General features: G+C 48.8%; 3 protein-coding genes; 1 reads left to right on the top strand and 2 right to left on the bottom strand.

Annotated features, from left to right (window-relative positions):
- Positions 1–1,551: 1,551 nt before the first annotated feature.
- GSTUM_00009513001 (uncharacterized protein) lies at positions 1,552–4,217 on the bottom strand (the record flags this gene model as incomplete). XM_002840760.2 has 1 exon in its annotated part: positions 1,552–4,217. Exon 1 carries the CDS (start codon positions 4,012–4,014, stop codon positions 1,552–1,554), a length of 2,463 nt encoding a protein of 820 aa, XP_002840806.1. The 5' UTR covers positions 4,015–4,217.
- Positions 4,218–4,549: 332 nt separating this feature from the next.
- On the top strand, positions 4,550–5,445 carry GSTUM_00009512001 (mitochondrial 54S ribosomal protein YmL31; the record flags this gene model as incomplete). XM_002840759.2 has 2 exons in its annotated part: positions 4,550–4,796; positions 4,863–5,445. 2 exons carry the CDS (start codon positions 4,550–4,552, stop codon positions 4,913–4,915), a joined length of 300 nt encoding a protein of 99 aa, XP_002840805.1. The 3' UTR covers positions 4,916–5,445.
- Positions 5,446–6,262: 817 nt separating this feature from the next.
- Positions 6,263–9,884, bottom strand: GSTUM_00009510001 (uncharacterized protein). XM_002840758.2 has 1 exon: positions 6,263–9,884. Exon 1 carries the CDS (start codon positions 9,265–9,267, stop codon positions 7,297–7,299), a length of 1,971 nt encoding a protein of 656 aa, XP_002840804.1. The 5' UTR covers positions 9,268–9,884; the 3' UTR covers positions 6,263–7,296.
- Between the last annotated feature and the right edge of the window lie 13,765 nt (positions 9,885–23,649).

Raw genomic sequence — 23,649 nt, 5'->3', positions numbered from 1 at the left:
TCTTTTCTCCACAAAAAATTCTTTTCCCTTTGGGGGGCCCAATTGTTCTCCCTCATTGGGAAAATTGAAACTTAAAACCCGGAAAAATTATGCCTGGGGGGACCTGGACGCGATCCCATGTTCCCATTACCCGGAAATTAAGTATAATAGTTCATCTATTTTAAACTTTTTCACATTCAGCAAATTCGAAAAAAGTTCGGAACCCGAAGAAAAAGAAGAAAAAAAAAGGGACAAAAGGGACGGGCCCTTTATAAAAAGTCATGGAGGGGAGCCAACAGCTCAAGTTTTTTTTTTTTTTTTTCCCCAGGGGGGAAAAATCCCGTACAGTACAAAAAGGGGGCCCATTCCCAGTCGGGTATCTCGCCCAGAGCCCCGGGGGGGGGGGGGGTAAGGGGTGTGAGGAGCAGGTAGGTAAATAGATAAAGAGACAATCGACCAAAAAAACGACAAGCTCCTCCACCACCACCACCACCACCACCACCCACCCCCAAAGAAATAATCGGAACATGTTCTATCAGCACGAGGACAGATGATACCCCGCGAGAGAAACTATATCTGGAAGCCGGTCGCGGATAGTACGGTACTATACCGCACAATCAATGTGCACCCCTGGAACGCTACATCATTTTTCATGCTGCTGAGAGCACATTGTAGTCTGTCTGACATTCACGAAGGTCGGGCGTCGCACACACCAGTGCAGTAACAACGGCACACTGAGTGTATATGTGTGCGAGGGTGCGCGTGAGGGCATTCGCATTTATCCGGAAAATCACTCCAACCGCGAGAGAGCCACGTTGATTCTCCACCGGTGTTCGCTTGATGCGGGCGGCGTGAACGACGCACTTATGGATACTGTACTGCTCCAAGGTGGAAACGGAGATATGGGTACCGGCAGATGTGGCACAGTAGCTGGCAGGATGCTTATGCCAAGGCCTCGCTGATAGTTCCTCCTGTAGAACGTCAAGACGGTCGACTGCCGGTTCACCGTTTCGGAGTTAGGGGCGAGTGATGCCTTGTGAGCATTATACTTGTTCCATTTATGATATCGCCGCATGCACAGGGCCCGGTTGCGCCGGTGCATGGAGACTGAGGTCATGTTTTTCGAGTTTCGCGAGAGAGACCCTCGTGTCATGCCTAATTTCACGTCCCTCTGTTGGCAGACTAGGTAAGAGGGTGGTCCTGTATCTGTTCCTGCGAGTGATCTCACTTAGGGTCTGTTTTATTGCGATGGTTCCGTTCCGTTCTACGACTGTTTCCCATATAAAAACAGTCGTCCTTTCGTTTCGAAACGGTCACTTTGATTAGGACAACGGAACGAAACCATCACAACCAAACAAGCCCATACTGGGTGTCCTCGGCTTCAATCGGATAACATCCCAAATTCCGCGCAAGAGTATTATCTCACCAATTAGCCTTATATGATACTAGATGTAAACCTAAGACCCATTCCTCAGACCGTTCAAACGCCGCGCCAACAAAGAACAATATTTACACGCATGCCCAACGGTACAATATATACAGCATTATACAATCTTCCCCCGCACCCCATTCTCATCCCCGCCCCACAAAACTCCTTCCAGCCCTCCCCCTCCCAGCTCTCAACCGCATAACCCCCCACATTTGCCGAACCCTAGCACCCCTCTTCAACCTCTCAACAACTCTTTTCGGAATCCCCGTGCTAAAGACCTCCTTCTTCATATTCCTCTCCCACTCCCTTCCCCCCTCTCCGCCCCTCTCCCAGCCGGCCCTCCGCCACAAGCTGCCTCCCCACGTCCTCTCCGTAATGTCAACCATCTCTGCCAGGCTGAGGTGATTCAGCGCTACCGCCATGCGATTGACCCTCCTCCCAGACAGCACGACAGGCCGCCCATTGGCTTCCGGCGCGTTGTAGAGAATGTTGAGTCTCGTGCGCACAGCGCGGAGGACAGAGCGGGTGTCCACGTGTACACCCAAAGCCTTCAAATCCCGCGCAAAGGCTATGCCCCAAGTGAAAGTTGCGACGCAAGGAGCGAACTCGGAGAGTTTTCGGGGTAATTGGCGGACTTCTGGGGGTGGGGGTGGTGGGATTGATTTGTGGAGGTTTGGGGAGTGGGGTCGGAAGGTAAGGAAACCCCATTGGATGATTGCATGGATGAACTGCGGTGGGAAGAGCAGACGGAGGGGACTTGGGGGACTTAGGGGTAGGATTTCTGGCGCTGATTGGGGATCAGGATGTGATGTCAGGGCTTCTGGGAGGTTGAAGTTCGAGGTTGAAAAGCGACGGCGGGTTATTGTTGAGCGGGCCGGATGGTACCATTCTACAAGGCCTAAGGCTAGAGTTTCTAAATCCGATAGTCGCCGCTTCATGCCGAGTCTTTTGAAGATCTCACGCCAGAGGGTTGGCTCGATATTTGTTGAGCCAGAGCGGAGTAGTGAAGTTAGGATTCCAATTAGGCCTATAAGATTGTCGTTTGTGAAGCCTGGCATCGTGTTGGGATTTTTAGCACGCTTGCGAGGCGGCAGAACTGCTTTGACGAGGAGCCTGAGAGACGCTGAGGAGATGCTGATCGAGGATTTGCGCATATGGTCCAATAGATTTATTGCGTCCCCCAGTGTTCCCCTCCTCAATTGCGACTGGAGTATTAAATCATATACCTTCGCCGTAGGCCCACTCGGAGAGGGTAGAGACAACGCTTGGTCAAACATCTCCCAATTGCGAGTGTCCAGAGCCTCTTTGAGCAAAAACTCCAGTTCTTCCATGCCCGAAAGTCCCCTCGCACCGATCTGCCGTACCAATCTATCCACCAGCACCGAAGGCTCCGCATCAGGCACCATCTCCACACCTTGGACATTCATTCCAAACTCCACCAAAAGAGACAGTGCTTTCTCCTTGCTACAGTCCACCCGCTTCTTCAAAGCCTCCACAGTCCTCCGCCCAACATTCAATCCTTCGCCAAACGTCTGCATGCATTGAAAAAGAACAGGAGTCCCCAACTGGATCTGTCCCAATACCACCGCCCAGAACCGATCCCCCATGGCGCTCCTGTCAACACGATTTGCCCGTGCTAGAATGAACCCAAGAGCCTCGAATTTCTTTGGCCGGGATATAATCAAGGCTATTAGAGAACTCTCCTTAACCCGCACACCCATCTGTATAAACGAGAGCATCAACATAGACATATCTTGCAACGACCCGTACTTCGTTGTCCACTCAATGAGCCTATCTGCGGTGGCGGTATTCCCAGGGAGATCATCGAAAGAAATGCAATGCCGATGCCACTTCATCGCCTCAGTGAACAAGCCCATAGAGCATAACAGCGGGATAATAGATCCATACAGTCCTGCTGGCCGCTCAATAACTGCATGGATCTCCCTCAACTCAATATGCCCCCCAACTCTCTGCTTCAGCACACTCCTCACAAAACCCGGCCAAGAGGACGGCGCATGGCGTGGGTACAATCTCCTATGCCATATCCGCGCCCTGGAGCCATCAGCAACGAGAAAGTGGCCTATAATAAACTGGTATGCTCCCGCCCATCGCCGGTTGCGTGAGTCAAGATTCTTAATGTACTCCCATATCTCTTCCAGGAAGTCCTCATCCTGGAAGCCAGTTTTGAGAAATATCTGCCATATGAGCGTCGCGTGCGAGCCCCGGACTGGCAAGTCTATATTCCGGATCCGCAACCCCTTCCACACATCCTTGACACCAGTGTCCGAGTACACCCTCCTCTTAAACCCCAGTAGGCTCCACCAGAGATGGAAATTGCCCCGCAATCGGGGCTCGTCCACGAGTTTCGTTCCCAGACTACTCGCGTCCGCCACGTCAGCCTGCTCCTTCAATAGGTCAAATGTCGATGTCCGCTCGTGTATCAGCACTTGCAACTTCTGCGGTATCGCCGTTCCCCGCAATGGTGTGGAAAAGGAGGAGGAGGAGGTCCCAAGATGATGATGGCATGGTGTGCAGATGCAAATCATTGAAGAAAAAGACAGCTGCGGCCGGGAAATTGGTAGCAGTCTTAGAACAGGGTTACGCATAAACCGGTGATGGGGTGTGCATGCGTCTTTACGTCCTGTGAGAGGGAGAAAAACATCGACGGGCTTTGGTGAGGTCCATTCGCAACGTAAGTAGGGCAGACAGCCAACAGCCGGGAGGGGAAGAGAAGGGAATTAACCAGGTGCAGGAAAGGAGCAGGCGGGAAGGTTTCTCTCTTTCTCCCCTTTTCTATGATTCACTCAATGAATCCCCTTCTTGAGGACGTTAGTTTTGTGTGCGAGTGGTGGCGGGGTGTGTTCTCTTTCTTAAAATTGTTTTACATTAGTGGGGTGCTTGGCGGTTATCGGTCTCCTTATTTAGTAAGCAGGGTTAAAGTTAGACAATAAATTTTGAGCCTCTAAGTCACTGTAGCTTATCAAGAAAGTTTCAACGTCTATCCTCAACCTACACATTATCCTACAAATACATACCTCCCTTCAATTACAGGCGAAACATGTTCAGCGCCTTCCGGCCAACACAATCTCGCCTCGGCGGTCTCCTCTGGTACTTCCTTCTCCCCTCTCCCCCACAAGTATTATGCTAACCCCACCAAGGAAATCACCCTGGCGCCTCTCCTCCGGCCAAAAATACCGCCATCGACAGCGCCTCCGCCGCGTAGACAGAACAGTAGACGTGGTGTACAAGGCGTTAGCAAAGCGGGGCATGACAGCGGCAGCTGTGGAGCGCTGGAAGAGCGAGATGCCGACGGAGGCGGAGATGAAGCCTCGGGATAAGTACACCATGTTTGATCCTAAGCAGAGGAGTTATAGGAAGGGAGTTCATAGTGAGTACTGCCACCCTCGGAAGGGAGGGAAGATGGGAGGTAGGCTAATGATGGCGGGGGGATTAGAATTGCCAAAGTGGACGAGGATGAGCCAGAGGGTTAATCCCCCCGGGTTTTAGACGGGGCTTTCGGGAGAGGATAGCAGTGACGGGGGGAAGGGGGGGGAGAGGGGCATGCGCGTGTGCCGGCATTCGACAATATGCGTGACTTCACTCTCACTCTCACATCTGTCCTAAAGAAAAGAAAGCGGCGACGACCCAGTCCAGTCCATTCCACTCTCGCCCCTCTCTACTTGTGATACGCTTCTTATTTTTTACCTCGAATCCCAACGTCCTACCCCAAACCCCACAAAATCGCGATACCAACTCCTGCCACGAAGTGGCTGCGCTACACATGCGGAGTTCCCCCCTCCCCCCCGGTTAGTTAACTTACCTGCAAAGCGTATTCTATTCTCTCCCGACTACTCCACTATACGAAGCACTTGCACCAGCACTTCATCAGGATAATACCCCCACCCCCACTCCCACTCCCACCCCCCACCCCACCCCTTTTCCTTCATTCCTTATGCGGCGATCTATGTCATGTCGAGTTTGTAGAGCAGATATTGCCTGTTTCGATAGATGAATAGATGAGTTTGTACGACACCACACTTGTGAGAAGTAGCTTTAAATGGAATACGTACATACAGACAGATACGGCTGACGCGAATGAATAAATGGATGAATGTTGGTGACCCCAGTCTACGGTAGCCCGCGCAAAGAGAATAGGGCAGAATGTGGTTAGGGTGGTGGTACTGTAGGAGATAAGAGGAACAAAGGGGAATGCTGGCTAATAATATACTATACAAGTAGCAATAACCTTGCAGGCGCTTTCTTGTTTCCCTTCCGATAAGGCAGATATAGTCCACCCGCCAAAATCAAGAGCCCGTCCCCAAGGTATAGCCGTCAGTGGCAACAAGACAATTACTCCCCTCCGGTAGCCTCGACGATATGAGAATTATGTTGCTGTCGCTCACGAATCAAATATCCCCAGAAACCAGTAGCTCTATCTAGTAGAGCTGGGAGGTTGTGAAAAGAAAGTGCAATTCTTTCAAGCAAGATGTGGTGGAGCAGCAGTTTGCTCAAGGTAAAGGTTGAAGACTTTTTAATTTTGGCGAGCAGCAAGTGTGATAAAGCAGCTGAAGTAGAATAGTATCATATGTGACCCGAAAAAGAGAAGAAAAGGAAAAGAAATTTATCACGGCCAGCTCTGCAATGGATTAAAAAATATAAAACGCCAGCATAATAGGGGGGTGAAATCATAATAGTGTCGTAAAGTCGTAACATCATGAACGTCATGATAGTGAAAAAAAGGGGCAAACTTCAGAACGAACTCGCAGTATCATATAATAGGAAACAAAGGCAGAAGAAAAAAAATCACTTGATCAGATAGATGATAGATAGGCTAAGAATTCTTAGAGTATACGGTACGTGAAAATTGCCAAATTATTCAATTCCATCCATCCAAGTAATAGAATCTTATGAGATGGGCATCAATCACGGCTCATCTGGACAAGGATTTTTCTTTTCTTGTTGTTGTGAGTCTGTGAAGCTCTTGCTATCCATCCGTCTACTTCTTCCTCGACTCGAAATGTCCCAAGAAAAACAGAAGATATTGTAACAAGCAAACTCGAAAAGGTTGAATAACGTCACCCCGAGAACTGAAGTTTTGGCATCCCCCACTTGAGGGATATACCGTGAAGAGCGTCTGCCCAAAAAAGTTCCCGAGAATAAAACCGAAAGAAAAACCCCCCGAAAAAAAACCAAAAACACCCCCAATTAACAGACATAGGAAAAGGAAAAGGATTAGGGGAAAGGGGGAAAGGAAAGAAAAGTTGAAGCCTGAAGTTTTGAAGCCCGCTTCCATATCCAAAAACCAGGAGCTTTTACGCCGAGGCTGGATATCGAGGCGTTCAAGTCAACCAAATAAAATAACACAAAGAAAACAATAACAAATAACAAAATATTGCCGCCAACATATTGTAGTAATAAAAGGTACCGTAAAGAAAAGAACCAAAGCCCAAATGATAAGAATGTAGTATGGTGAATGATAAACACGAAAGCAAAAAGGCAGAAAAGGAAAAGGTACCTTGCCGTGCTTGTGAATAAAAGTGTGGTAGCCACAACTGACAGATGAGTCAAAACCAACATGCCCGATAACCTCCTGAGGGCGAAGAAGCGGAACAGACAAAAAAAAAAACTAAGGTGCATAAGAGTCATCTCATATAAACATAGGAACTAAAACCCCGTCCCTAGCTATGAGACAAAAGCATAAAGAAATCTCCTCGCCCAAATCACCATTCATCATTGTCCATTGCTGTCATCGTTGCCAGGGCTTCTTTGCTCGTCGAGGTCCGGCAACAGTGCTTTACGCTACAGTTACTGAAAGACAAAGCAAGGCCATCTTCCGTTAAGGCAGCCAACAATAGTTCCCATCTAGCCATAGACAGATCGTAATTAACTCAAACACCGGCCATCTCCCTGCGAGGATAACCGTTGGACCGGTGGTGATATTCGGCACTTGTCCGTCGATCGCTATGATCAAGTTGGCCGGCCGCATACTGCAACTGGGCATGCACTTGCTGCTGTCTCTGCCGAACACATCCGTATGCTATAGGATCCTCAATATTCACATTCTTGCTCTTACGGCCAAAAGAAAGGATCCGTTGGAAAGTCCCACCATTTAATTGTAGTTTCACCGGGATACCCGCAGGATACCTCATTGTGAATGATTCGTCGGAATCTGGTACGGTAAGTTGCACCAGCTCTTCTCTCCCCTCATGGCCACTGCTACTGCCAGAGTCACTACTTCCATTGCTGCGACTGCTTTGCATCATAGTCCCTGGTTCACGGCGGGCTACTGCGTGGTGAGAGTCGTAGTGATGGCCGCTGCTGCTGTGGCGGTGATGAGATGATCGTGGTGTATGATCATCAATAGTGCAGGCCTCCATCGACCTCGAAAGCGCAGAAGGCCCCAGCCTAGCAGAATGAGAACCCGAGGTCCCTTGCGAGTTGTTGCTTTCTCTTCTGCGCATTGGCTGCGGGGTAGTGCCCCTGCGTCGAGAACTCTCAGCAGGGGCACCAGTGTTTGTTGGGGGAACGGAGTAACTCCGTTCGGGTGCTTCCTGGTATTGCAGTTGGCTTTGGCCATACCAAGATGAGGATCTCTCGCTACCGTGAGCGCGGCTACTCATTCGCCTTTGTGGGCGATGGGGTGTCGAGTGAGTATAATCAGGGGACGAGTCGATGGAAGCACCAGCATTTGCCTGCGCTCTCATGCTACTCCGACGATTCGCAATCGGAGGGGGAGGGGGCATCACACTATACTCTGATGATCTATATCCATCTCGATAATCCGATGGAGGAAGAGATGAGCTGGGCGTCGATGGGGCTGTACTCTGGCCGTAATAATCATTGGCTGTGTAGTCGGTTACGGGAGGATATCCATAATTCGGTACCGGTGGGGGAGCATAGGGCGAGTTTGAGTATGACGACGACTGTGGTGGAGGTGGAGCGATAGAGGTATCCAGTGGTGGAGGTGGATACATTGATGATCCATATACAGGTGGGCAGGTGGTCGACGGAGCCGGTGGAACCGGAGATGTGGAGGGATGGGCATCGAAGTAGCTTGCGGAAGAGTAGCTGCTAGTATGGGACCACGGAATGCTGCCAGAACTATGAGTTGAAGTTGTTGTCGTCGAACCCGCGAATGTCGACTGTGGTCGCGGTGGTGGGGGCATGGACGACCTGCTCTTTCGACTCCCACCTGCTCCCGCGCTGGAATCAGAAATTCCACTATCCGTGGGTGTACTATATCCATCATAGTGCTGGGGATAATGGTATCCTGAATAGCTTGGTGACTGTCCGTACGGCAACGAGTGATGATAAGTGGGTGATTGTTGGTGGACGGGCCACGCACTGCTGGTTGCACTGGATGAACTAGAGATTGTTGGTGATGATTTCGAAAGAGTTTTTCCGCAATCTGGACAATCACAATCCGAAGATCCTCCACCCAGCGAACTCTCCCTTCCTGCCCCATAACTGCTCGAATACCCATAGCTGCCAGAGTTAGCGTTGGGGATATTCCGAGCTGCAGATGAAGCAGGACGAGAGAAGGATTTGCTTGAAGGCCGGTTGAACGGTATTGGGCCCGACGATGATCGGCTAGGCTGATGTGTTCGTACTGGTGCTGGTGTTGGGGCCTTTGGTGGTGGCGGTGGTGTCTCTGTGATGGGTGTGCTCGCTACCGAGTGAGACGAATATCCGGAATCAGAAACCCCCTCATAACTCGGCTCTGGCACTTCTTCTACAGTTGATGATTGATTTAAACCAGAGGGTCTTTTTGTTGTTTGGCGTCTCACGGGAACAACGGGAATTGCTTCTGAGAGTTCGGAATTATAATCCTCAACATAAGGCTGGTAGTTGTTCGCCATTATGGTTGCGTTGTGATTATTTGGAGGGTCGAGCTGAGGGGCGGAGACGGTGTCGTACTTATTATTACACTAACTATGTTGGTAGTTATGGGTGATAGCGATAACGATATTCTGGTATCGTCAACGATATCGATTAGAGATGCGGGCGAGCGACAGCGGACGACGAGCTTATATGATACAAACACAGGTCTGCGGCAGCAAACGAGAAGTGTGGGCTGTCGGATAGGGATAAGGGAGCGTGTTGGTGCCGACCGTTATTGGCGGTTTGGGAGGGTGGGAGGTGGTGGGAGGTTGTGGGAGGTAAGGTAGCGGATGCGCTGTCCAGAATCCAAGCTGCTTGCTAGTTTTCTGATGTGGTGATGATGGATGGTCGGGTGTGAAGATGTGTGGGTGGATGAATGGACGGATGGGGTGTGGCTTTCTTTTAAGAAGAATACGAAAATGGGTCTTCTGGAAGAGAAAGTGGACCCACGAAAGGATTCACAGAGGGTCCCTCAATTGATTGATGAGAAGGGTATGACAGGGGTGAAGGAGCGGGGAATTGGGGAAAGCCAGGAGACGGAGCGTGTCTTGAGAGAGTGGGTAGTGGGTAAGGGGGAGGGAAGAGGGTAAGTTAGGGATGGGTGATGGGTGAGGGGAGAAGAGAGAGGGAGAGAGAGGGAAAGGGAGGGGAGAGGGAGGGTTGGGCCGATGAATGACGGGTGATAAGTGACGACGACGGATTACGAACGGACCAAACTAAGACAGCAGGAAGAGAGGATCAAAGAAGGATCTCTTTTTTTGTGGGGAACGTGCGGGCCTTTGGTTATAAATAAAATGGCGAGAAGGTGGAGTGAAGGGTGGGAAGGTGGGTTGAAAATCTCCGGCACAAAATGCACAGGCAATAAGGAAGAAAAAGGGCAAGAAAGAGATAAAAATTCTGAAAGGACACAGATTCGAGGTTTATTGATTGTGTGTATGTTCTGTAATGTGCGGGCAGAAGGTACTCGTAGACTAATTCTGCTGTGGATTGGTGTGGTTCGCGGGCGTAGTTGGGGTGGTGGTGGAGGCAAGCAAAATTAGGTGAAAAAAAAAGACAATTGAAAAAGCAGCAGCAGAAAGCGCAGCAACAGCCAAAAAAAAACTCACCACAGGCAACGAGGGCGGAGTTGCTTGCTTGCTCGCCTGCTTTGCTCTCTACAGTGCTCGCTCTTGATTCTGGTGCGTTGTTTCGTTCACTCGTAGCCCAACCAGGAAACCCTTTGCAACACCCTAAAGGACCAATGGGGGTACGGCCTGAGCTGGTAAAAAGGGAAGTTTGATTCTAGCCCTTCTCTAGCGATGCTTGCCTTCGCGGGCTGGGGATGGGAAAGAAAATCTCCAAGATCGACCAGGGAATCGAAGGAGAAAATAAAATAGAAAAAACTGAGGCTTGAACCACAGACAGCCCGGTGACCCAACTGTGGATGGTGCGAGTGGGGTGTTGGACTAGTCTACTGGCAGTGTTCGGTGAACCCGTATCATAAGAGGGAAAGCCTGAGAGGATTCCAATGGGTGAAAGAAAGAGAGAAAAGAGCCCATTGCTGGCCGAAAGGGCGGTTTGAGGGGGATCTCTTCTCTCTCGGAAAGTGCCCTTTTTATTTATTTATTTTTGTTTTTTATCGATATCTTGTCCTCCCTTTCCCATCTACTCGTACAGAGCACAGATGGGGCGGGTGGATTGGGGGTTTAGACTACACTTCTTCTCTTGCCTCCATCAAAGGAAAAAGTGCAAAAAACCCACTATCTGGAAATGTTAACAGAGGAATTATTTTTATTTTACGATTATTTTTACCTTTACCACAAGAGTATGTATGTCCAGTATGTCTGTATGTAAGGTCCAGTTTTTTTTTTTCTTTCCTTCTCCTATTCCCTTTGCTATCTTCCTTTCTCATTCGAAGGCGAAGATATATTTTTTTGGATTCCTCTGAAGGGAAAGAGCTACTCGACGACGTGGCAAGCATCCGTTGGAATGCGTTGTCGGAGATAGTCTACCTGATCAACCCTCCTGTGGTTTCCGTGACAACGCCTATGCCTACCATTTCCTCTCGATATCTTCCCAGTCAGCAATAACAATGTCTTTCCCGCCACCATTTTAACCTTCAACAGCCTCTGTACCACCTCTCACTTTACTGTACTCTTTTTCCTCTGACTCTACTCAGTTTCTCCCGTACTCCCCTCTACCGTGCTACCGGCTCGTAGCTTCCAGTATGGAGGGGGGGGCCATAATAATATTATTATCGCTATTTTTCATTCAACACACGAAATATTGCCCAGAGCAGTCATGTGCCAATCATTGCGTCTTCAGGTCTTTCGCTTTTCCTTATGCATTGACGCAAGATACAAGGATTAAGCATGGAAATTTGCCCCCAGTAAATTACCCTTCCTTCCGCGAGTTCATCCGAAAGGAAAACGGAGGGGAGGAGAGGAAAGCAACCCCAAAAACCTTTTATTAGGCCGCTAGCAATTCGTCAATATAAACTAACGAAACCGCACTCCCAATTCTTTGCTCCACCTGGGGCTTATCACCGATACGATACGGGTCATCACCACTCTGTGATACGGTAACGTCTCTTCCTCCCCATCATATAAATACCGGTGCTGTATCATCACGGTAGGGCAGCGGAGATTTTAAGCTGGTAAACAAATGATACGTCTGCGGGAGCACCGTATTTTTCCCTTCGATCCTCAGCGTCCCTGGCGGGTTTTTGCAAGGCTCGGTGACCTCTGCGAGCTTAGTCACGAACATGAGCTTCAAACCTGTCACAAAAATCTCAAACATGCAAAAGTCGTGTTTGGCCCTTTCTCTTTTTCCCGGGCGTGCCCGAGTTTGGGATGGACGCGAGGAGGGGGGGATGGGCCAGCCATTGGTTTGGTTTCGAAAAACTACCTCTTCCGGCAAAATATTATCCCAGTCTCTTGGCAGCTTGTATGGGCAGTGGGTTAGACTTGGAGCCGCCGCTTTTACACTGTAACCCAGCGTAGAAAAGAGAGAACGACTGAGCGGGAACCACCCCACGCCGGCATCTATCTGCCGAGGTGAGCATGAAGGATTTGAGAATTGTTTGGGGGGCTGGGACCGGATGGTTTGATGTGCACGGTATGTATGGCATGCGAGATCGATCCGGTGATGTTTGGCGCTGGATATCAGAAGAGGAGCTATGTGAAACTTTTCTTGCACCGCGCAACGACTTACGGGTTAGACTCCCAGTTGAAGGACAGTATGTAACAGAACGAGAAATGTGTGGTGGAGGTAGCGGGCACGTCTTGGCAGGTACCCGACATTATCCCCCGCGCTGCTCGAGTGCCTCCCTCAAGCGCCAATGCTTTTATCAATACAAAGCCTGTCCGTGTCTCGTCTACCAGCGCGGTTTTCAAGAGGTAGGCGTAGCATTGGGCCGTGGTGGCCGACAGGCTGGACGAATCTAGATCTCGCATCCGAAGTCTGTTGCTATGTTTGGATACTTTCAGCTGTTTGTAGTAAGACCAGTAACGAGAGCCCTTTTCTCAGTCAGCCCTTACCTTGGGGGAGAGTGAGAGAGAAGGGGGGTCATGTTCTTGCATTCGGATTGAAGCGCCGGCGGGTTGACAGCCCTGATTGATTCACTGATGGGGTGATGAGATGTACCGGCAGTCCATCATACGATGATACATTGAGTGTGAAGATAAAGGCGTGCTAACCGAGGGTTTTCTAGAAACACGGAGGGCATGCGTACAGTACACCGGCGCATATCACGCGCCCAGGAAGAGGAAGTAGAAGGATGGATCTTGGTCGAGTTAAGAGCACAGATTGAAGCTTCACATTCAGGCCGAAACTTGCAGTGGGCGGATTCAGTCGCTCCTGAGCACATTACGAATACGATGGATTCATGAAATATCATACCGGTATGTCTTTTGGGGGGTCTGAGCCTGTGGAAAGTGCATGTACCGTACACTAGTACAGTATTCGATAGCTGTTGCCTGTCTGCCTACCTGCGCGCCTGCCCGCCTGTCTTTCCACTTGTACCTCCCTATGCGAGTATCATACCTGGGGAGATGTTTTCGCACAAGGCAGGGATTGTTTTGCGGGTTGATATGAACTGACAGTTCACGAACTTTCTTGAGGTTGCGCAGTAATTATCATACCGGCTTGCCTGCTTTGAAGGGGAGAGAGGTTTTTTTTGTGGGTGGGGGAAATAATGAAAAACCAACGCACCGGATCCCGGTTGCTACTGAAGTTGCATAATTGGCGGGAGCTCAATCTATCCCTCTCTTTTCAGGTCCTCACTCGAAGTACTTGTACGATACTAGATAATTTAATTAGGGACAAACGTTCCTCTTTCAACAGTACTATTCCTACCCACCTCTTCCTCCATCTACCGGCACTCGAGTAATCATTAGTCCATCCAACCACCCCGAGTCCCCGACACCCCGTTTTTGATAAGTATCTGAGAGGTCCAACTGGTCGGCACGAGTGATATACTGTATCTTTACAGTGGGCGCAAGCCCCCCTTCGGGTCGGCTAAGTATCTTCATGTCGGGATCGGACAGTCCATTCCCCCCATTCTGACTTGTGAATCAGATCGGATCGGTGAGCGGTAGGGTATGTATGATAGAGGGCAGAATAAGTAGACTATACCCTTCTTGGGTAAAATCGGATTTCACCATCAGCCCGCGCGATGTGGGTGTGTGGGTACAAGTACAGGTTTGTGATATCAAACATTAATGGCAACTTACGTTCCTTTCCACTTCTCCATTCGCTTCCCGGGTTTATGTTAATTCTCTTTGGTTTTCGAATTGGGTTTGGATTTGGACTTGGGTTTCTTGTGGATGCCGGGGTGTGATACGGGCATCACAACATCATCGTATGGTATACTAGGTTGGGGGGAGCATGTGATGTAGAGTTGGGGTCTATCGTGTTATACAGTTACATAGAAGTTTAGTGTTGGATATGTTTATGCGACACGGACGGCGGCGGCGGAGGCGGCGATGATGGGTTTTGGCCTGGCTTATCCTGGTAAATTATGACATGGATGATGGTTGGATGGTTGTTTGGCCTTGTTTTTTTTTTTGCTTGGTTGGCTGGTGTTTACCCGGGGGGATAGGTGTGTAAACAAACAAATGAAACGTGTGTGTGGACGTTGGGGATTTGTGCAAAAACGATGGGGGTTCGGTATCACGGTGCACAAAAGCTGACGGAACCCCCAAAACTCGTTTATGATAGAATTGGGCTGAGATTGGATAAGCGATTTTTTCTTTGGGGGAAAAACCTTAGGAAAATCGTGGGGGGGGGAGGTGGAATCATGAATTCTCATTTCTCAGGTTTGAAGCCTGGATCTGGTTGAATAAAGAAAGAAAAAGGAGGATAATACTGTAAAGAAAGGGCGAACAAACAGGCGAAAAAGGATGCTGCAGATTCACACAATAGGGCAGCCAATGGTTTTCCTTCACTTCCCCACAATCCCTCCTCCAGCGACAGACAAGACAGATTTCGTGCTGGACAAGAAATCGGCACGTATTTTTCTTTGCTTTTTCTCCTCTGTCCTTTTCCGCCGGCTTGTCCTTTTTCCTTTTCTTCATTTTTCTCCCCTTCTCCAGGTCGTTTCGTTCCTGCACTGTGGACGCATTACCCGGTCACGTGCTACGGGGCCCTTGGGCATGTTCGCCTGGGCGGACGGACACCCAGTCAAGCAGAGAAATGATAATTGGGTTTCTTTCGCTACAAAACCAGCCATCCCTTCGAATGCCAACGTGAAGGATCCGGACCGGAGATGTCTTTCTCTTTTTTCTTTCTTTTTTTGCGCTGTTGCTGGACCTTGGCCTCTTTCGTCAAGTTAGTTAAATTTTGAGGCGGTTTCCATCTTGCTATCCTTCTCCCCGGACAGACACAGACCTCGACTACGGTACCGTATCCGATGTAAATTAGAACGGTCCATCAGCCATCCATCACCACGTCAGTGACTCGATCTACATCCCTCATCAATCCCCCCCCATCCATCATTTCGCCCATTCCTCCTCCACCACCCCCACGTTAGGATACCATAATCAATTCCCTTGACCGTGACGAAGATGGATTAGATGTCCGGGAAGGGAGTAGGGTCCTCGCTAGCTGACTGACTGATTTGGAATTGAAAAACATTGCTATCATTCTATTTATTCCCAATTGGACCCTTTCCCCGGTTATTTCCCCTTTTCAAGCCCTATCTTACCCTCCACGTTTGCGTCTTACAACTTTCGATTTGTGAGCCTCGGGCCACAGGCGAGCTAGGCACAGAATTATTTATTTGGGGGATGGAGCGAAGAAATGGATGGGTGACAGATGGACGGGATGCCGCAGGATACGTACATGATGCTCTAGCATCGGCCGTCTATCTTTTCCCCACAAATTCTGCCTAGGCATGGCATGGATAGGTCCGGCCCGCGTACTTTTGATACTCGAGTATACTTTTTCTTCTTCAGAGTTTCGTGTACTTTGCACAGGTCTATGGCAGGCAGAGCTTACGAGAGGTTAAGGATTGGTTGGGTACAGTACATACAGTACGTACTTGTTGCTACAAGTGGAGAGATAAGCTATTTCTAGAAAAGTGTACAAGTGGTACAAGTATTATATGGATGCCGGTCTGGTGCCTTTGGGAACACATGTATAAGGGTTCCCGCTCACTACCGGTACGTACTTTACCACTACCGATATCGCAAGTATTTATTATGGCTGCGCAACACGGGAGTGTAACGAAACGCCTTCGAAGCACTGTGCGCATTCATACACAGCGCGCTGGACCCGGAGCCTTCCGACGAAAAGGACGACAACAAAACCTCAGGTAGGGAAGAAGGAGAAAAAAGGAAAGAAAAAAAAAGCCAGGCGCATTACATGATACGGTACTCGTACAGGTACCGTACTCGAATGCCGTACTCGTACAGTAACCTGCCAAGGTAGTAAGTATGATAGGATGTCTCGAAATATAATGAGTTAGTCTGGGTGGCTCGACCGCCTTCGAACGGAGGTTGCGTGCGCCTCGACATGGACGCCTGTAGCATAGCTTTACTGCCTCCTACTTGTCTACTCGAGTATGATACTGTACCGTACAGTACCCCCCCTCCATCCCCAGCCCTAGCAAGCTTCCAATATGTACCGTGCACTGTATGGAATGGCATGCTCGTCGCCCGCCATGCCTATCAAGATCAGGCCGACCCCCTTTTCCCCAACGGCAGCATACCCGGGAGGAGTGATGAGTTGTCAATCCTCTCCTTCCTTCCTTCCAATTGCCTGGGCTTCCGTGGAGCAGAATGAATGAATGGATGGGTGGATGGGTGGATGGATGAGAAGCCTATGCTCTATTGTATTCAAGGAAGTATGGTATTTCTGGGGACCTAGACTACACTAAGCGAATATTTCCTTGCATGGAGGAGGGCGAGGAGAGGAGGGGTGGGATTTTCATGTCAAGCCAAGACCTTGGTTAAGTTACTGTACTAACCTCCGCTGAATTGCGAGTTGTATCTTGAAGCATTGGGATCAGCCTAGAGCACTCGAGTACAAGTAGTGTGGGGTGGAGTAGAGTAGAAAGTAGCTAGCTTTGCGAGTACATATGTAAGCTACATGTACACTACCGTACAGATCAATTCGAATCAGCACGGTTTCAAGGTAGGCTACGTCGAGCTAACCACAGTAACAAGCCCCCCATACTCTACTACCTCTTTTGCTGTACCCGTACCTGTACAGCCTTACATCGACGCCTCTACTCTTCCTTCCTTCCAAAAAGGGTACATATAGAAGCACGCTACAGTTACTCAGTACATATATGGACAGTTGTCAATTCCGAACAGCACCACAGGCGACCATCATTCATATCCGGAGTTTAATACAGCGGAATACCTAGACTACACAGTATCATAAACTGCAAAAGCATTACTCAGACAGACAGACAGACAGAATTCCTCATGTTTCCATCCATCCAGGTCATCCGTTTCCGTAAAAAAAACAAAACAAACAAACGGAGAATTCCTCCCTCCACATCCTCTCGTTCCGATTTCCCCTCCAACCACACCCGGGATCATCCAAGTTTCGCACTCGTTCGTTCGGCGGAATCGGAACTAATCAGCATACCGTATCCCATTCACTCGACGTACTGTTTTTCACAATGCTCGTGTGATAAAAAGCTAGCCTGGTTCTTCGGCCGGACCCTTTTTCTTCTTCTCCGGGAATGTTATGTAGTGAGTGAGTGAGTGAGTGAGTGAGTGAGTAAGAGCTGTTCCCTCCTTCGTCCGCCTCACGAATAGAATAGGATAGAATGGGATAGGATAGGATATAGCTAGCTCTATCCATACCAATCCTTCCTCTCAACTTTATCAATCTATCCATCGTAAATATGTATGTCATGTACGGTGAGAAGTAGGAGAAGAAGGAAGTAGGAAGACGTGGACCGAATAATACCCTGTTCCTGATCCGTACTAGTTCGGATTTGCAGGGATGTTCCATAATCCGTACGGGTACTGTACTGTCTTCCTTCCTTCCTTCTCTCGCTCTCAAACATAACGCATGACTTATGTGTGTAGGGTAGGGTAGGGCTTGAGAGATGGGAGGAGGATTTCGCCGGTGGGGCTGTTTTTGCAAGTATTCGTATTTCTTTTTTCGATTTCCGTTCCGCTGATGGGTGGAGGAGAGTGTGGTGGGGCTTGATGGTAAAAGGGCTGAGCTAGGGGGGGGGAAAAAGAGCTGTTACAGTTTTACTGCCTTGATTCCCCGGGAGGTTTTTTTCTTTTCTTGGCTTCACACGATGTATTGGTCGATGATGCGTTGATGGATGGATGGGATGTATGATATGGGGGAGCATTCGGATTTGGGAGGTCGTATTGGATATGATCTGGAGTAATGTTTCTGTTCTTCTTCCTCTCTCACTCTCACTCTCACTCACTCTCACTCTATCTCCGCTTGCGGAGGTGGTGTGATGGTCATCAATTTATCGATTACCGTTCTGGCTTCTTTTTTTTTTTGTGTGTGGTTTGAACTTTCTTGCTTATGATAGAAATGGTAAGGCGTTGTGGAATGGAGAGGGGAAGAGAGGCGGGGGGTTTGATCAACTTGCCTTTTTACTGTGAGGTAATGTGGTGTCATCGTAGGAGACACTTGTATGGTACTTGGAGACTACTGTAACGATGGCGATATCAATTGCGCAATTGAATGGTGTTTCCAATTGTTCACTTGCTATGTCGAGTACAGTACTCGAGCACAGCACAGGATACAATACCTGTACAGTTGGTGTATGAGGTATAGCATCATCTTCATACTACGGCAGATTTCCTCTTATCATATCACGAGATGTATGGCATAGCATGGCATTGGCTTCTTCTTCTTCCTCTTCCTCTTAAATTATCCTCCTTCCTCTTCTGCTGAGATAGCTAGCTTGCTACGGCAGATACCTAACTCAACTGGTATGCACATCTCACTATTATTTCTAAGAAAAGAAATGCAAAGGTCATGTACAAGTACTGTACTAGACTCTGGCTATCCATCGTGCCCCTCCAGATAGATACTTCATTCTCCGCGTAACCCGGCCAAACTCATCTTGGAATAGATAAGTTCCTGCAACTGCAGCATGCGCGCCAAAGGGAGTAATAATATTCGGCACGAGGACCACTCTCTCGTTGTCGTCGTCGTCGTCGTCGGAGAGGAGGAGGGAAACCAAAAGTCAGATGTCGAAGATATCTCGATATTCGGCAATTTGAAGGGAGGTGTGACCCCCCTTTCCGGTCTCTTCATACCCCCTCTAGAATGGGAGAGATAATTCGGGGCTCACTGGCAATTATGGGTTCGGAAATAATGCGTGTGAGTCCATGATATATCTTCTCTCTACCTTGGATAATTCATTGGTGAAGCGCCCCCTCCTTTCCAGCCATCTGTCCATTCATCCCTACTAAATCCCCACGAAGTAAGGTAGCAATCATGCGTATGAGCGTGTGTGTGTGCGTGGGGGGAGGAGGAGGTGGTGGTGGTGGCGGTGGTGATAGGAAGGGAGTCAAAAGGAACAGCAAAGAATCGCGTGTTCGCGTTCCTAGGTACCGGCACAGTACAAGTACTGGAGCTAACTAACATTGTTGTGCAGGTGATTTCCGAGAAGACCGAAGAAGAAACCGAGAACTCGATCGAGTCCTCGATCTATGCTAAGCTCACAAAAAAAAAGGCAATGTTTGCTCCTTTCTGTGCTGCACTGTGCTCTACAGTACGGTAGCGCGTTGCTCGTAAGGCTGCATCAGCTGCTTTAATATATATCAGACAGCCTAACTCTTCCTTCCCACTCCCCTCCCCCATTATTCCTTCCTTTGTGATATCTCCCACACATATCATTCATTCGTACATACGCCCGCCCCCCCCCTCGCCATCGCATTTTTAAACTTAAGCTAGCTGAGGTTTTGTTGTCAGGATTTGTTTCGCCGCCTTTGATTTCAGGAGGGTCTGAACGGGACAGGTAAATCGAAGAGGTACTTCCCTGGTATACTGTGCTCTCCCGCAATCTGTTTGTATACTTTTCTGCCTCCATGCTCCCCCCCACATCTTCTCTACCTATCTGCCCCGATCCGACTCCATGGGGGTGAACAGCATTAACTCGACTTACCCGTTAGACCGGGGGTTCTTTTTTAATTTTTTCTTTTCTTCGGCAGTAAGGTGCTTGGTATGCTAGCTTGACTTTTGATGCGTGGTGGTGGCCGAGGTGAGACCGATCCTCTTATCTCTCGCGAGTAGCACTTGAGGTTTGTAATTCGCAGGGTTGGGTCGGTTGATAGGAGAGGGAACAGCTAGCAACCTCAAAGCGTCCCTTATTCGAGGTTGCAATTCGTCCATTGTTCGGCGCGAAAAACGTGTTGTGTATGGCTATCGGAGTGGAAATGCACAGCAATGCTGGCTGCAATAGCTGGTAGAATGAGTGAGAGAGGGTGTATGATGCCGGTGCCGGAGGATAGCTACGTTTGCTATGCTCAGGAGACCATTCGTGGTAAACGAGAAACGTCACGGCGTGAATGTGTGTATTCTGGAAACAGGCATATACAATTTGGTGACTGCGCTCCATTGCGCTGTACTGTACAGTACAGTACCTGTATCAAACATCCGAGTTATATGGTTCGATCGATTGGGAAGTGGGGATGCAATGGTGGTTGTGGTGGCGGTGGTGCGTGAAGTTGGCTGATATATCATACCGGTAATGCGAATGCGAGGAACTTAAGATCTTCAAGCCCCCTCCATCTCGCGAAGGTTCGACGTATCTAAATCCACAGTTGATGTTTTACTCTATATCTAACTCAACCTTCGGAAAAATTACCCCCTTTCCTCCCCCCCCCGAAAAAACTCCCCCAATGTCTTTTCTTCAGTTCTCCCGTCTTCGACTCCCATCTGGTCTCGGTCGTCGTCGTCAACTCAGCCACAGCACACAGCTGTTAATGCTTCCGAAGATTTCTACGGGGATCTCATCTTTTCCGCAAGATCGATGGTAAGCTTCCCAATTTACCTCCCTGCCTTGGGCAATAACCCTGCAGCCAGCGAGCTAAGAAAATCCTCCAACCAAATAGAAACACCACGAGAAATAGACAGACCGACAGAAGTCTGATATCTGTTCCCATCTTATCACATCACCATCACCAAATGCATATGATTTCGTAAGGTAAAATTTCGGTACGAGTACTGTAAACTATCATAATATTATGATAAACAATAAATTAGCCACATATCTTTTCTTTTTCTTTTTCTTTTCCTTTTCTTCGCCTTCCTCCCCCTTCTTCCCCTTCTTCCTTCCCGGTTTGGCCGTCCGTCCCTTCGCCCAAGCAGCGCACGCAGATAGTGATGACTTACCCCACATAACGTTCATTCGACAACGTCCTAGACGGTCAAAATATGAAGAAGGCAACCAGTCAGTCAGTCGGGAAGGAAAGAAGGGGAGGGGGAAAAAAAACGCTCAGTTTCGAATAATTCCCTCGCGACGGAAAGAGGCGAGCAGAGATTAAGTTAATGGTGATCCGACGTGTTGGATGGTGATTGCGAGAGGAAGGAAAAATGAAAAAAAAAAAAAAAAAAAAAAAAGCAGACATTTACATTCTCCTTACATTACTTTACTCGAGTACTCGTACAGAGTGAGCACTGTACTCGAGTACCGTACCGGTATAGTACATCGCATCCGCTGCTTGCTTCCTGCTGCTTTCCATTGTTAGTTGCTTTTTTCTTCTTCTTTTTCTCTCTTCTGACTGACTGCTCATGCTACGGCACTGACTTTCCGGGCAGGTGGTGTCCCGATACTGTACGAGTAGTTACGTTACGGAAGCAATCAAGCGCGACGTTTGAAGAATTGAAGATGTGAATAGGAAGGGGGGAAGGAAGAAGAAAGGTTTGTTTTTTTAGCCCTCGAGTTTTACGCCATTTCCCCTGATCGACGACGTGCCATGTCAATGTTGAAGATTCTATGATAAGCACAGTACGTTTTCACAATATCATATTATTTCCCCAGGACAGCACATACACAGCATTATGTAGTCCTCGAACCGAAGCAGTGGTTTCATGTAGGGCGGCCAACTTTGGTGAAAAGCGGGGTGAAGGTGGCTGTTCGAGGGGGAAAAATTGTGCGGTCGTGTGCGAGCTATTTTTATACAAGTATGAGTACCATACCGGTATCTGTTGCAGTAAACACTCCCGAACTTCATATTATCTCGTTACAGACTGGTGACGCATGAGGCTCTTTATCGTATTTTCTGATATCGAACTTTGGTGGACATTGTGCTATGATACCGGTATTTGAATGGATATTATAGATTAGTAGAGTAGACCGGGGCCGGATCTGGTGCGGTAGACATCCCAGGTTTCCCCACTCCTCCAAACACCGGCGAGATCTGTGTGCTCCTGTTGTTCATCAAACGGGCACCGTACATGAGTGCTTGTAGAGCAAACTGTATGTATAAAGCGAGCAAGGTAAATGAGGGTAGCTACGATACCACTCCTCCCCGCGTATGCCACTGCGCAGTACAGTACAGTACATACAGTACAGCACCGGCACAGCGTGCTTTCCCCTCAATATAAAGAAGCACAACATCGTCATTACGCTCTGTAACCGTAGGAGCTCCCCCCCCCCCTCGGCCTACCATGTAAGTACTATCTATCATACAAGTATCCAAAATACTCATATTTCATGTAGTACAGAATACACAGCTTACCTTTTCAATCACCCTTGGTTGGAAGGTAGGAGGAGAAGAAAGGACGTTTTGCGAGGGGTAGGTAGGTAGTATAAACTGTACGAGTACGAGTACGGTACGGTACGGTACGGTTACAGGTAGGTGAGGGGTCGCTCTCTGTGTGTGTGTGTGTGGTCGAGGGACGAGCGTTTACTCAGTTCCATCACGGGCCTTCCGGATAAATGCATGAGTGTAACAGTCATGATCGATCGTGCTCGCAAAATAGAATGGAATGGAATAGATAGATAGATAGATAGATAGGAATAAAAAACCCCACACAGGTGTAGACAGACTTACGGACGGATGGACGGACAGCTGTGCTGTTCGATTGGCTGCAGGGTCCGTTCGGGATGATCTAATGAATATCATAATTCCAACGTTTGCACAGTACCATAACTCGAGTAGAGAGGGAGTGAGAGAGTGAGGAGGGGGAGGGGTAAAAACAGGCACTCTCCTTCCTTCCTTACCCCTACTCCCCTTTCCAGCCCAGCCCAGCCCAGCCCAGTTTAAGTTTTTTTTTTTTTTGGGGGGGGGGTAATTGCGGGGTGTGGGTGGGGGTTAGAAGTGAAGATGGCGAGACGCTGTGATTCTGATTGGCACGTTCATCAATCGTCACTCGACTTGTGCGGGGTATATCATAAATACGAGTGCTCCGAACTCTGTCCCTTTTGTGGGAAAATTCTGTGATGGTGACATCTGTGCTTTTCTCTTTTCCTATACCTTTCTCTCCTTCCTTCTCGCTATATCTAGTTCTAGGGGAAGTTCTCTGTTTTTATTCTCCCTCCCCTTTGCGGAGTGATAATAATAATAAAAAATACTCCGAGATCCTACCGGTATCTTAACCAGCCAGCCGACTAACTAGTGCAGGAGCCACCGCTACCGAAATGCCGCAGGTACTGTACATATCATACATCGCTTCGGCCCGTGAAATGATAGATACCGCACTACAAGTTTTGATACCACACTTAGCTTGCTGGTGCATCGCTCGTAAGTATTGCAGGAAGGAATTCAATATAATTTATTTATCCTTGTATCGCCGACCCGGCAGTAAGGAAGAACTCCGGGTGAGTCATTTGTGGGCTGGTTTCCGGCACGGTGCTGTGCGGTACCGTGCGTGGAGCAATAGGTACGAGTAGATAGATAAACGCCACTAAAGTAGCCCAAGAGAAAAACGTAGACGCA

Source organism: Tuber melanosporum, assembly GCF_000151645.1.
Source record: "Tuber melanosporum whole genome shotgun sequence assembly, scaffold_58, strain Mel28".
NCBI classification, from domain to species: domain Eukaryota; kingdom Fungi; phylum Ascomycota; class Pezizomycetes; order Pezizales; family Tuberaceae; genus Tuber; species Tuber melanosporum.
Note: the sequence above shows the minus strand (reverse complement) of the source record. Positions and strands in the feature narration are given on the sequence as shown.